Source organism: Stylophora pistillata, chromosome 8, assembly GCF_964205215.1.
Source record: "Stylophora pistillata chromosome 8, jaStyPist1.2, whole genome shotgun sequence".
Classification (NCBI taxonomy): Eukaryota; Metazoa; Cnidaria; class Anthozoa; order Scleractinia; family Pocilloporidae; genus Stylophora; species Stylophora pistillata.
The window spans coordinates 26,495,474-26,510,431 of record NC_142526.1 but is presented as its reverse complement, the minus strand read 5'-3'; the positions used below and the strand labels follow the sequence as shown (position 1 = coordinate 26,510,431).

General features: G+C 37.7%; 1 protein-coding gene across 2 annotated transcripts; it reads right to left on the bottom strand.

Moving 5' to 3' along the window:
• Nucleotides 1–3,768: 3,768 nt before the first annotated feature.
• On the bottom strand, nucleotides 3,769–14,871 carry LOC111337589 (uncharacterized). Of its 2 annotated transcripts, none has more exons than XM_022943926.2 (5): nucleotides 14,605–14,871; nucleotides 13,195–14,519; nucleotides 12,300–12,377; nucleotides 7,076–7,603; nucleotides 3,769–6,045 (listed from the first exon to the last, which is right to left on the bottom strand). In XM_022943926.2, the coding sequence occupies exons 1-5, from the start codon at nucleotides 14,657–14,659 to the stop codon at nucleotides 5,791–5,793; spliced, it is 2,241 nt and encodes a 746-aa protein (XP_022799661.1). In that variant the 5' UTR covers nucleotides 14,660–14,871; the 3' UTR covers nucleotides 3,769–5,790. The 2 variants fall into 2 exon arrangements, with proteins under 2 accessions (XP_022799661.1, XP_022799660.1); XM_022943925.2 differs by having other exon boundaries at nucleotides 13,195–14,522; nucleotides 14,605–14,870.
• Between the last annotated feature and the right edge of the window lie 87 nt (nucleotides 14,872–14,958).

Genomic DNA, 14,958 nt, shown 5'->3' with positions numbered 1-14,958 from the left:
GCCACAAATATCAAGAAGTAGCTAAGTCTATAGATCGGGGTATTAACGATTGACCTATTGCTACACGTCGCTCGAGCGGGTTAACAATTTCAGGTGTGTTTCCGCAGGGAGCCCACAAACGGTATGACCGTCTGTAAATATATATGGAAAGCCTCTAGCCAACGTCGCTCCATTTGCACTAAGATAAGTGTCCGTTGCCGAACCCTAGAAATCGGTTTTTGTAACTAGACACGTTTGTTGTTTAGAGTGCTTGAGACTTGCTTTCTTTCATTTTTGATATCCTGTTTAAGACATTTAATGTGCCTGGTATCGATGCCAAAATCAACGGAATTCAATGTTAATTAAAATTAGAGCTTGTAAAAATTTTGCTGTTTATCTTCCAAGAAAAGATATCCTGTTTAAGACAAAAATTGATAAATCGATACCCTGATTAAGACAAAAAATGATAAATTGCATACCCTGTTTAAGACAAAAATCTCGAAAAACATACCCTGCCTGGCTGCACGTCCCCATTAAGCCCTTATAAGGGAGTACCCCCTCGGGAGTGAAGGAGACTAATCATCTAATTGCATAAATGAACCAGCTTTCCGTACCCCTCAACCCTCTGGGGTAAATCATTTGCGCTTGAGTAAAGTAAGTTTTCTCAGCCTTAGAGGAAAAGGTTGTCTTGCATTACATCGACCACGTTGGTGTCACGTCATTTCATGTTATTGTGCCTTGATCAAAATGACAGCTTCAAGGAAGAGGATGTGAACATACGACTGACTGAATTGACGCGGAGTATCTCTACTGCTGCTGGACTTGAAATACCAAAACCAATATAATAGTAACAGCCAATCACCTCAAAGAAAAAAGAAGAGCCAATGACAACGTAAAGACAAACCGAAAAATAAACAAACTTTTCAAAGCGCGAGAAAACACGGGTGACCAAGTTGCGATTGGTTTTGGTTTTGCATGTGACTGGTTGCGATGGTGGTGTAGACCAATCACAGTGCGAAGTAAAGCAAAAGCAAAGCATTCCAGGATCATTTTTGATACTAAATTGAAAACTGCTGTCACAAGAACACAGCACAATGGCCCAGTTAGGGCCGAACCTTGCTTCTCGATCCGTAGTCTTGCGCATTAACCAGCAAGCCTACGGTTTGAATCTTGCACGTTTAAGACGTAGTGGCGATCAAAATCATATATGACTTGGCCCAATATAAACGAACTTGTTATAAAATGAAAAAAGCTTTTCAGTCGTTCAAGCTACAAAGATTACATGCATAATGTGATAAAAAAGTTGGAAACTTTGGCAAGCAGAAACTAAGCGAAGAATGAATGCGACGCACGAATTTTACTTGAACTCATGTTACTGAGTCAGAGTTTTTGAACACTATACACGTTCTAATACCTCTCCTCCACCCTTTCCCTGGCTGAAAACTCTAAAGTTAAAACACTGGGTAAAATAATTATGCTGTCCGTACAAATGATTATGCTTGTATTTGAAGGTCTTCAGTGGTTTCCTGTTTACAGTTTTTGGGTTCCTCAACCAGAGAATTTCATTCCGTTTAAAAGTTGGACGACGTTTAGAAAAAAAGGCTGAGTTTTAACAAGGGAACTGAAAGGGTCAGAAGTTCGGGCGGGGGGAGGGGGATAAATTAGGGCCGCGTTTACGGTAATGTCGACGGTTTGGCAACATTAATTAGATTCTCGGGCACGATGCAAAACTTTGTGCACTTCGTGCAAACAGGCAACAAGAGCATCTCGAAAGTCCTTCAGCCTCCAGAAGAATATGAAAGGATTTGCAACAGCACTCAGCGTCGTGAAAGCTAGGGTGACTTTTATGGCTCGCTTGAAAGACGGCGAACTTGGCGGCAACACGGTGGGTAGGATCATAATGGGCGCCCAACATAGCAGAGTGGCTACCAGTGTGATGGAAATCACTGTTGTTACTTGTTCCAGATGAAAAAGACTTGCTGCACAGCAGGGGGGGTACTAACGGACAATCCGCCGCTCTTGTTTCTTGGCTGCGCAACACAATGGAAATGTGGAGAGAGGCGAGGCGGATGGTGATGACTGCGATGTAAACTGTGCTGAAAACGGGTGTGTTTGTCAGCAGGCTCAGTAAGGTCAGCAGTATAGTAATGAACCATTGAGTGAAGAACACAGACAGAACAACGAACCTCGTATTCGTCAAGGCAGTATACTGGTAAGGATAGAAGATGTTGACGAAGCGTTCAACGATGCCAAGAGAAGGCAGAATCCAAGTTTGAAGTGGACCTTCCCCGTAACAGCACTGGATCGTAGAAAAACATGGGTTCGTATACTGCACAGGTGATAGTGTCTGTCACCGACATGCTAATCAACAGAACCGCTGTACATCTCTCTCGCTGCTGTCTCGTCAGAAGGACAGCGATCGTCAAGAGAACATTCGAGAGTGTCCCAATCATACATATAACGAAGCTCATTGCGGTCAAGGACATCGCTTCTACTAGTGTCATTCCATGATAGTGGTCAAAGTCACCCAGTTTCGCCAATGACGTATTATAAGCGTCTTGTACGACGCGCATTTCGTAGGCCAGTTTAAGTGCGATTCAACGAGTTGAATAAGCTATGTGTGCCCGCGCGGAATGATAAGAAAATGCACAAAAGCTGAAGAGAGCTCTAACAATAAAATTGCTTTTTGAAATTCAGGTAAGCTGGCAAATAGGATACGTCGTGTAACCATAGTTATTATAACATAACCAAAGTAAAGCGCGCGCTCTGATTGGTCAATTTAGCGTTCCCCATTTGCCCATGGGTGTACGCTGCTGACGTGAGCAAATGCAAAGACTATTTTTCCGCGCGCGCTTGTTTTTTCTGGTCGCGTAAGATTTGTTAAATAAACGGGAACTCTTTAGCTACAATGTATCAATGTTATGTTATAAAACAAATGGTAAACACCACAGCGTACACTATTGAGTTATGGATGCACTTGGCAGGTTTGCTAAGCACTCAAGAAGCTAGAGTCGCTCTCGGCTGTCGCCTCGAGCGACTCTTACGCTTCTTTCGTGCTTAGCAACCTCCCGCGTGCATCCATAACTCAATAGTGTACGCTGTGGTGTTTACCATTTGTTAATTGGAGGGGGACAGCCAGTCCCCCTCCATTAACTATGGTGTAACGAAGTAAACGTCCAACTGTGCAGGCGAACACTATTCCGCATTCAATGCAATATCAGAGGTGAAGTGAGAGTACATCTTGACGCATTGAGGACGAAGAACAAAATGGACTCTTCAGCACAAAAGAGTAGGGTCCCTAAACCAAACCCTCAACCCTAAAAAGGTAATTCTCATTCCCGACCCAAATCCTTTACGTTACGCCTTATATGCTGAGGCTAAGTCTAAATCCTAACCTTACACCGAACTCGAACCCTGACCCAGAACTAGACCTGCAGGACCCCTATTCCCGCATTCCGCGGCCCTGTTCTCTCATTCCGAATCCTGATTTTCGAAGCTCGAATCTCGTAGACCATATCCCATATCCCGAATCTCGTAAACCATATCCCATATCCCGAACCCCTAATCTCGTAAACCATATCCCATATCCCGAACCCCTAATCCTGAGGCCCAAGTCCTGCTGCGCCTCGAGCAGCTCAAACGCTTCTCTCGTGCTCTTCAAACATCTCGCACACATCCGCGCTTAGCTCTTAATCAATCTACGCCTTGATATTTCCCGCTAAGCATCATGCAAAGCCTAATTAGATTTCACCTTTTTGGATAATACAGAGTAACACACACAAACAAATGTACCATTACTTTCTTACTTGTTTTTTTCCCCCTTCCATTCCTAAGACTACGTTATTGCTGTATTTATCAACAAGAAAAATACTATGTGAAAGAGTTTCCTTCAAATGCATTAGACTTTACTGTTATCATTCCTCCTTAATTTTTGTCATTGACAAATGCTAACAAGAACAAATAACAAACGAAGAAGCAGACAAAAAACAAAAAATTAACAAAACTAAAAAAAAAAAAAAAACAGAAAAGGAAATTCATGGAAGATTTAGGTATAAAAATAAGTTACCCAGAATCAAAAATTTTTTTTGCCTCATACAGGGCAGCTTGCAGACTCCTGGAAATTGACCTACTACCAGGCTCCTGATTTCAAAGCTATGCTTGAGAAAATGAGTTAACCCTTTTAACATCCAAGATCTGATTGTTAATTCTCCCCTCTAGCTGCTACACATTTCCTTGGAAATTAGTTATGAGAATTTGCTGTCCGATCAAGACAACAACTTCTACCTGATAAGTTTGAGTTTTCTCATTACCTGTTTACTTGATAATGTATAGGTATTATTGGGAGAAGTTACATGTTAATCACTTCTGGGAGTTAAAAGAGTTAACTTCTCATTGAAATTATTTTTTTCTCTGCGCATTAGAGAATGATGTCATTCGTACCCCTCGACAGGGTCATAATGTGAAACTCGCTGCCTGCAGCACAATAAATACAATATCAAAACTGCATGTGCTGTAAAGATTTTCAGGAGTCTTAAAAATGTTTGCAATATTCACCATATATTGAAACTGGACTAGATGCCCTTCAATTAACACAATTCATAGGATAAGCCAGAGACATACCTCATTTTCTGCCTCTTTTATCAAAATATATCCCTAACAAAGTTGCAGTATTTAATTACTGAACTCTTTCACTCCCATGAGTGATCAAGACAGAATTTCTCCTTACAACTTCAACACAATATCAAGCAAACAAGTGATGAGAATAAAGAAAAATGTGAACAAGGGGATCATCAGTTGATCCAATGCCAAATTCTCCAAACTAACATTACAAGAATTGTATAACAGAGAGTAAGGAGAATTACTAAGGAGATCTTGAGAGTGAAAGGGTCAAAGAGCCACAATCAACACCACAACTTAGATAACTTAAATACTTTTACAGTAAATTAACCAATATCCAAGAATAATCATGTGAGGTTGCAAATTCTATGTATGGCAAAAATAAAAAGGTTTTACTAGGAAGCCAGTATTTTCTGGTTTGTTTGGATTATACTGAGGCAGAACCAACTTCCTAACTTCAAACTAAAAACTAAAACGCGACAAAGAAACTCACTGAAATATTCTTGGTTGCACCTTTTAGTATTGGATTCGGTTAATTATTACTAAATAGCTTAATGTTTGTTTCCAACAATTGTAAATAATCCTTAATCATAAATAATAGTTGAAGCTTTTACTGATACTTTTCCACTCATGCTATAGGTTCTGAAGTTTTGATACAAATATTGCTTTTTACTATAATTGTGCAATGTAGCACACTAAGGTTTGTTCACCCAGTTTTTATCATTCTTGGCATGAATTGGGAGTGTTAAAGATAAAATAAAACCACAGACAAGCTGTAACAAGAGAATAAAACTTGTAAAAAAAAATTAAGTGATACTTAAACAGAACAAGGGGATCTAAGTCTCAGAAATGATGCAACAATCTTCTCAGTTTTCACAGGTGTTTGGCTACAGCTGGAGAAATGGTGAAAATAATAAATTTAATTCCCTTCTCCTGGTATTTCTTTGAGGTTGATCAAACATAACTGACATTTTTTTACCTCTCAGTTTAATAGAATTTTGTGCCTTTTTTTTTTGTTTTTGTAAAGACAGGGCTTGAGACCAACTTGGAAGAATTCAAAACTTTTTGCTTTAAAATTACTATTTGTACAACCCATATTTATGGTAACAAAGCTCCTTTAAGTTACATTAAAAAAAACTTGGGACATCTTGCATCCCATCATTACTGTTGAGTCTTATGTTTCTAGTTTTATTGTCACACAACCTCTGCTAGCTTTGCCTTTCCTTCAACTATTTTCCACAGCTGTCCTTCTTCACTGTCTTCATCGTCGTCACCTTCAGAAACCACACCCAGATTCTCAAGGGTCTCAATTGCATAGGACTGCCTTGTTTTCATGGTAGCCTCTATTTGTTTCCAGAGCACCTCCTCATCGTCCACACCATTTAAATCTTTGCTTAGAGATCCAGACTTACTAAAAGTGATGTCTTGCCTGGTTTCAGGAACATGCCTCTTGTAGATACAAAAAAAAAGGGGGGAAAAATCTACTCAGTCTTAAGTAAATGTTGTGGCCGATGTGTATTTTTTTTTTGTCTTCTTACCTACAAGTCTCAAATTTCTGCACCATTAATTAACACTTCTTCTTGTTTTTACACAGTTATTTTTGCACTTTATGCAACTTACAACACCCTCAATGTATCATTCCATGCCCCTTTTAGCAGTGTGCCTTTTTTGCATTGATGCAAACCATTCTTTTGTCAAGTGTTTTGTGTCTTGTATATTCCCTTTGCATTCGATAAGTTTTTGTCTTGTAATATCTTCACATTTATTTTTGCTTTTCTTATATATTGGTATAATCTTGTTAAGGTTGTTTTTCAGGACCCCATTGATAACAGTGCTCCTGCACTGAAGGGCTATTCTGTATGAATATTCAATATTATTATTATTATTATTATTATTATTATTATTATTATCATCATAGGAATTTACTTCGTCTCCTTCACATGTGTATTGAGGAGTAGTTAAATTGAATGCTGAGTCATGTTTGATTGAAGCAGGCTCTTGCCTCTTCAGTAAACTTACTAATTCAAGCTCAAGTTAAATCTTAGTGTACTGCATTAAATATTGACATTGGGTATTGTTTTAAGATATCCCAACAAATTCTCCAGATTAGCAGACAAATGAATATTAGTACATAGCTAAGAGAAATATGTGTATTTTTCAGTATTTGGAAGTTAAGGAATTAATCTAAGTATGACAGTACCCTGTACAATAAAACTGTTATGTCTTATCTTTTTAAACACAATTACAGAAAACAATTAGCAGCAAAAGGTCTCCCACAATTCTTCATTCATGCCTTCATGCATTTCCAAGTGATAAAATAAAACAAAATAAATTAAAATTCTTTCCAGACAAACATAAACTGTGCAAGTAGACATAATTCAAAAATGAACTAATCTCTTGTTGCTTTTAAGATGTGTGCATTTTATGTTCTGTTTTTGTTAAATTTTAAACCGAACTGTTACAAGGACACCCAACTTACCACAGTGTTTTCTGTGTCAAGCAGTTCATCATTTTCAGACACCTGCTCTGTCCCATTGACATTACATTCCTGTATTGTTGATGACCCATCATTAAATTGATTTGAAATGTTCTCCTTTTCATGTTCATTACTTGTCATTCTATTTGCAGTGATTGCATCTGTTATCTCTTGTTCAACTGTTATTAAAGGAACTGTAAATGACACATGCTTCTCATTATCATCATCACTTGTTGATAAACTACACAAATCATCTGAACCAGAAGCATGAACTCCATTGACATGCACAGGAAGAAAAGTTGATTCAGCTGAAGAATTACTTGATGTAACCATCAATATATTGTCTGACGTAACATTCACTGTTTCTTCAGTATCCAATTCATTATCATCCTCTTGCGGTGATTCTTCAGCACTGTTAACCAATGAAGAAAAATTGCCTTCCATCTGACTGGGCATTGCACTTTGACTTTTGACTTTCTGTAGGATTTCATTGACTTTCCTTTTTGTATCTTCTGGATCTATTGCCTCTTGCTAATTCACATTAAGAAAAGATAAAAAGCTGAACAAAGATTCAAAACACACAAAAAAAAACTTCAGTTCACTCAGTCCTGGCCAAAAGGTTTTTGTACTTTCTCTATGCTAACTCAAGGGAGAACATGTCACATGTTATCCTCCCCCAACTCCCTCACTTCTTCTTAACCCTTTCACTCACACCAGTGACCAAGACAGAATTTCTCCTTACTGTATCAATAGAATATCAAGCAGACAAGTGATGAGAAGAAAGGAAAATATCAATAAGGGGATTGTTGGTGGATCAAATAATAAATTCTCCAAACTAACATGATATGCATTGTATAACAGACAGTAAGGAGAGCTATGAATGAGATCTAGGGAATGAAAGGGTTACTCATTTTTGTCCAAATGGGGATTGATGCTGCAACTAAGCCAGTACCACTTGTACATTTGGTTTGAGGTGAGAACTGAAGAGATATCAACCTAAATCCCGACATTTAAACAGGATTAGATAATGTGAGAGCTTTTTGATGGGGATTATACATGTGAATGGTTAGGGCAAAAAAATTGTGATAAGTTACTGATGCCTTTTAGTGTAGCTTATCTGTTCAAACTGTTCACCAAGAGATGGTAGATAGAGGAGAGAACCCTTTTACAACAGTTCTTGTAGATCACAGGTAAGTGACTGTGGAAGGATTCAAAATGTTGGTGGCTGAACATGTTTCACAAATTCAAAGATCATTTTCAAAGGCATAGAGGAAGACTTTGGAATCTCAAAACAGAACCTGTGTGACAGTCATAATTTTGGTTAATACTATACACGTATATAGCTGGTGCACTACTTTTCAATGGCAAAATATTTAAATCTCTTGTGATTTTTACTCTTTTGGAAAATAAACTTCTTAATCAGATCTTAGCGCAGAAGTTTACGGGTAACCCGCACTTGTATACTGTTTAGATGATAAAGCACAACACTGTTAACTCTTTACACTACAACAACAACAACAACAACATTGACTTTATTTTTTAAAATTAAAGAAATAAAGGCTTTTGTAGCCCACAGTTAGCAAAGCTATTCTAGGCGGGCTACCTAAACAGACACTGTACAGGCTCTCATACATACACACACACACACACGCAACAATGAAATAAATAAATAAATGAGCAAATAAAAATAAATAATAGTAGTGATAATCATGTTAAAGGTTTTAACTGAGTCAGTCACACAAGGGAGTTTTTAACAGGTCAAAGAGAAAGCTAATCAGTTGAAATACAAATATAAGCTAGAAAGGTCAAGGTAGCGCAAGTCAACATTCATCTCCTCAATTTCAAGAATTTTCAAAAGCAAGTTAGTTAGCTCACGATCAAAAGGTGCTTTCCCTAGCTTACGAATTTCAGGGGGGATGCCATTCCATATTTTCGCACCACCTCTGGAAAAGGAAAACAACTGATGATTTGTTCTCGCCTGTTTTATATAAAAGCTTCCTGCTACTGAGAAAGGAGTAGAGTAGGAATGAACCTGTTCAGAGTGAGTAAAAAGATCAGAAATATTGGGAGGAGCACAGCAATTTTTGATGTCATGTAACAGAGAGGCAAACAATTTGAAGTAAAGCATTTTTATTGGTAGAATTCCCGAACGACTAAGAGGAGCACTGTGAGATGTAAAATTGGAAAAGTACATTAGACGAAGAACCCGCTTTTGGTCAATTCCACGTTGCCGACGTGACATTTAGAGGCAAAATTTGAGTATTAAATGTCTCCTAAAGCCAGATCCAAACTATTTGAATTGAAATGAGTCATGTCATAAAATTACCCCTGAAGTACCTTTTATTTTGCCAGAAAACATTTTGACTATCCCTCAGAGATCCAGAGAAAATAATTTTTCAAAGTGTGTTGCGGATGTGACTCCTAAAACAACCCTTGATTTGAATTGCTTTTGGTTAGTTCAAATTTCCTGTGAATTGAAAACCTTTAAAAAAAACTGCATACACTAACTAAATGCAATAGTAATTGTGCTTCATAAATCTGAAAAGATATTATAGAAATTGCTTGTTACCATGGATTTATTAACAAAAATGTTATGTTGCGGACGTGACCAAAATTTGTTGCGGACGTGACATTTTGGGGATGTTCAGGAAAGAGCTTTTCATTCACCACTAATAACTTTCAGAGTAATGCCACTGAAGTAAAAATGCTGTTTTTATTGCTTTTATCTGTAAATTGGGAAATAAATAACAAATAATATACAAGAAATAAATTGTTATCAAAACGAAGTGAGTAGTATTTTATGTTTGTATCAAGTTTGTATAATTTAGAAAAGCAAAAGTTTCTTTGTAGCAAGATTTTATATCAATAGAAAAATGACCAGCTGTATGCTATTTGAATGACATGCTCAATGCTTAGAGCATGTACTTTTGTTGTAAATCTGCTGACCAATATTCCTTCCTTCTATGGTCTGTAACAAGTAAGTTAGTTTTCAAATGTTGCAGTCATAAATGGCAAAAACAAGTACCGAAAGGTCAAAATTATTTCGTAAAAAGTTGAGAGAAGATGTTGAAAAGTATAGTGTTTACAAATCAAAGGATAGAGAATGGAAAAGAAATGAAAGAAATAAGAAAAAGCCACTGAGTGAATCAGAATTGCAAAACCTCAGAAAGAAAAACAGAGAGAGAAAGAGAAAAAGCAGAATGAAAAAGAAGGCCCAAAACACAGAAAGTTGCAATGATGATAATGAAAATGTGCATGCCTATCAAACACCTCAAGCACTTGGAAAAGCAGTTGGAAAAGTCAAGTCCCAACTACCCAAAAGTCCAAGAAAAAGGAAGGCAGTAATCACAAAGCTAGCCACCACGTCTGGCTTTGTAATTACCAAGCATAAAAAAGGCAACAGTGGAGGAAATAAGAAGCTTTCAGCAGCCACCTCAGCTCCTGTGTTTTTTATGGCCCTATCACTCTTACAGGGAATCGCCCTTTTGAGGTTGCTGAGCTCAAAGAAATTGAAGCTCTTTTTAAATTCATTATTAGGAAAGCCATGAATTAACCATATGGCTCATTTGTATCTCTAGTGATTACCTTTCATTCCATATTTGAACAATTTTAAGTCAAGAGGTTACAGTACTGTATGATACTCATTTCATGTTTTTTCAATAATTCGTTGAAGCAAAGAGGTTTAACTAACCATTGAATGACAATTTTGAAATCACTTAACTTTTAGAGATAAAATGCATTTTCTGATTCATCATTAAGAAGACCAATTAAATAGTGGTTTATACTGTTCATTTGAAGTTTATCCAGTGTGTACTTTTCATGTTCATAAATTTGTAAAAACTTTGATGTTCTAGGTCATTTTGTACATCAAAGGGCATTTATATTTTGGAAAATTGTAAATAAGTGATAGCTTTACATATATCATATGTCTATAATTATCATTTGCTGTCATTAAATATCAACATATCTTCTCATGTTTGAAAATTTTATGAGGTTTTTTGGGTTTTTACAAATGTGTCATGTCCGCAACGGTCACGTCCGCAACCTAATATCTCTTAAATAGTTGACAAATTTGAGCAAGCTGGGGTGTCAAAATTATCATAATGCGTAACTATAAGAGCAGCATAAATAAGGCCTGAAACAGTTGAGAACCTACATAGAAATTAAATAAATGTTGCTCTGAATCATACACTGAACGTCACGTCCGCAACACTTTTTATGTCTTTGTATGTCTGAGGCATTAAATGTTTGAGAATTTTTTTCTTTTCGCATGGAAAGGCCCATCCTAGCGAGTAGTTAAGATCTCAAAATCTGATTCATAGCAATCAATTTCTTTGAGATGTAGCAATTTAGATATTGGTATGTAAAATGGCTTATTCGGTTACTAAAAATCCTCAAAAACAATGGCGTCACACACCCTGGGCGTGGCCACCACTACCAATCTAGATTTGGATTCTTATAGAACTATGTATAAGCTTTCATTAAAAGTAAGTTTGGCTCTCATATTTTGAATTTGAAAATCTGTCAAATTTTCATGTCTCATGTGGAATGGCCCTTTTGTAAAATGACGATTTTCTTTAGGTGACTATTCGCGGCTTGGCCCCAAGCAACGAGACCATAGGAAATATACGGTTCAATGAGCGAGCAGTAAATGTTTATAAGAGTAGTGAGCGGTACCAAGTGTCTTAGTCTTGCAACAATACCGATACCTTTGCTTATTTTCGTGGAAATGTAGTTATTACATTCAAGAGATACCAATTGCTCTGAGTTATTATCAAGTATTTTAAGGTTTACTTCTCGGTATAGTTTGTGTTGATAAGCATGAAAAATAACGAAATTAGATTTAGATGTGTTAAGAGATAATTTATTTGAATTCAGCCATTCACACAACTTTAATAACTCTTCATTGACGACAACTTCAAGTTTGTCTAGATCTTTTTCTGCATATAGTAAATTGGTATCATCAGCAAATAGGTAAAAGTCAAACTTTTTAGAGGAACAATGCATGTCACTAAAAAAAACAACATGCAAATTCTCTCTACTGTTTTCTATAGATTTCCTAGGGAGCTAACAAGGAGAATTTGGTTAAAAATTAAGACTACCCCAAATCAATCTGTGATCATTTCTTTTATTCTTGTAACCTTAACAATTGTTTCAGGGGTGATATAGTTAGGAAATATAAGATACCCGTTACTCTTAGGGGCTAAAGGATTAGACCAACACTTACTGCAGCAGAAGGATTGCTTTCCTCTGTGGTGATAGGACTTGCTGTTTGTCTTGTTCGACTCATAATTTGTTCTACCCGCTGAAAAAGAGGAAACACATTTAAGCTTCACTTATGCATAAGAATCACATCAGTTGTAGTCCAAATCAATCATCAAGAACCATGAATGACCCAAAAGAACACATTTCTATCACTTACAGCACTTGATGTCATATTAATGGCCATATTGCCTTGAGTGACTTTTATCAAAAATCACAATTGAAAAAAAAAAAAAAAAGCAAGGCCACAAAAAGCTGCAAGGCTCTGTGCACTGTCCTGCAAGATGAATACATGGTACTGACACGACAAATAGACCTACTGCCACAGGTCATGACCTCAAGACAACATGTGCCTTTCTAGCCTTCCCACTGAGTCAATGATTACATATTGTACTGTAAAGCAATTAAAAGATGTGCAGAGTTATTTAAAAAGAAAGATGTTAATAACTCATATGGCACAAATAAAGCATTTGTTAGTAAAAAAAAGCAATTAAATGTGAGCTTAAAACTTTTGTCTGGTATGTTTGTGGGAAACAGAATCAGTTGATTATTTTCAGGCATAGTCAATACACTAACTTAGTACCACTGTTAGACAAGCCAAACATTCTAACATCATGACCACACTACTATGAAGTACTATCATTGTACAACTTCATAACAGCAATTGCAAATGGAACAGTCCATGTAATGAACTTGTAAAAAATGATGCTTATGCAGACTGACATGTCAATCTCATTTACTCTTGGAAACAAAGATCACAGTGTACAGAACATGTGGAAGCAATTCTATTCTCTCAATTTACTGAATTACTCACATGTTTTGATTTTTAATGCATGGCTACATGTATGGTCACCTCTTACCCTTTTTCTCTCCAGTCTTGCAGCCTCTTCCTTTTTTCGTCTCTCTTCTTCTTCTTGAGCTTTTCTTTCTTCCTCTTCTTTTGCTTTCTGTTCCTCTTCTTCTTTACGTTTCTTTTCAACAGCAGCTCTCTCTGCTTCTTCTTGATCATGCTTCTCTTTCTCCTCTGCTGCTATTCTCAATCTCTCTTCTTCCTGCTTGCGCAAAAGCTCAGCTAGTTCACGCATCCTTGCTTCTTCTTTGGCTTCTTCCTCTGCTCTCTTCCTGTCCTCTTCTTCTTTTCTCAACCTTTCAGCTTCCTGTCGCTCTTTATCCAGTGCAGCCTGTCTCTCTGCTTCTTCTCTTGCCTTCTTTCTCCTCTCTGCTAATGCTTGTTTGGCAGTTGCTTCATCTGTGACGCCAGCTTTAGGCTTTGTTTCAGTCTTCTGGTTTTTCTCCGAAGTGCTTTTATGTGCACCAACTCTGTGAATAGAACTGGTAGAGTGAGATTTGGTGAGCTTTCCTCCTGGCAACAAGAGTGATTCTTGACTTTTATTATTGTTTTTAGTATTCTGCTTATCCAATGTCAAGGCTGGAGCATGCGATGATGTTGACCGTGTCCTGGGCTTGGTGCCAGATGATGGCCTTTGAGGTAAAGAACTACCACTACCCCTGCGATTTGCTACAGATGCATTGTTCAAATTACTTGCTGACACAGACTTGCTAACCCCTAGAGACTTTTTCGGTTGCAAGCCACTGGGGGTAGTAGTAGGAGATTCTTTCGGTGTTGAACCACCAGATAAGCTGTCAGCACTAGTACTACTATGAGAAGGACTTTTAGCAGAAGAAGCACTTGAAGGTCTCGCCAATGGCTTCGGTAAAGAAGATGGGCGCTCTACAGCACTGCCTGGTCGCTTGGCACCAACTTCTTGAGGTAGAGTTGGCAGTTTTCTACCAGTGCCTGGTTTTAAGGGTGCTGAATTAGTCTTTTGTTTGGCTGCTTGGTCCTTCATTGTACTCCATCTTTCTTTCTCATCCTCCTCCTTTTTACGCCTTCTTTCTTCGAACGCCGCTCTACGTTCCTCATTTTTTCTCCGCCTCTCCTCGGCCTGTTTTTCTCGGAGAAGCTTGACCTTTTCTTGTCTTTCATCCAGTGGAGGAGGATCTCTACCCACCTGTACACTTAAATTTTCACTGGATACATATCGCTTCGCTGAGTTTGTTCTGCTTGCACTACTTGGCCTTGATAGCGCCGATGTTGAGTTTGAAATTGAGGGATTTGATGAGTTCGCAGTGGCTTTGCGTGAATGCCTGTCTGTTGATTTAGTGGCAGATCCCGGCGACCCGGCTGCTAAATAGAAATTAACAGTACATCATATTAATCCTTGCAAAGAGCATCTTTAAGATCTACCGAAAATACAAGAATTCTGTACCTTTCTTCGCTCGAAATGCCTCGGTGGACAACGCATCTTGATTTGATTCAGCCATTGAGGTTACTACGTTTGCGAGGTGTGCCGTTCCAATACAAATTCCTTGAGAGTTACTGGTGCCTTCAGTAACAACTGATTGGTAAATAATTGATAGGAAAACAAAGTTGATCGAGTGCTTATCAGCCAGACGCTACGTCTTCTCACTCGAATCCATGTGTTCTAAGCTCTCTAAAAACAAAATCGAATATATTGAAAGATTACTTTGTGTTTTTTACGTAATATTTTAGACCTCGGTCCTTACAAACCAATCACAGCGAATGATTTCAGACACGTGGCTTTTTTTGGTACCGCTGAAAG

Bases quoted from the DNA above. Each gene is read 5' to 3' on its own strand.
- LOC111337589 (XM_022943925.2), bottom strand. From the start codon at position 14,659: ATGGCTGAATCAAATCAAGATGCGTTGTCCACCGAGGCATTTCGAGCG. The intron at 12,378-13,194 runs GTAAGAGGTGAC...CCTCTTTTTCAG, and splicing joins CAAGACTGGAGAGAAAAAGG to CGGGTAGAACAAATTATGAG. The intron at 7,604-12,299 runs GTAAGTGTTGGT...AATGTGAATTAG, and splicing joins AAAGCAATCCTTCTGCTGCA to CAAGAGGCAATAGATCCAGA.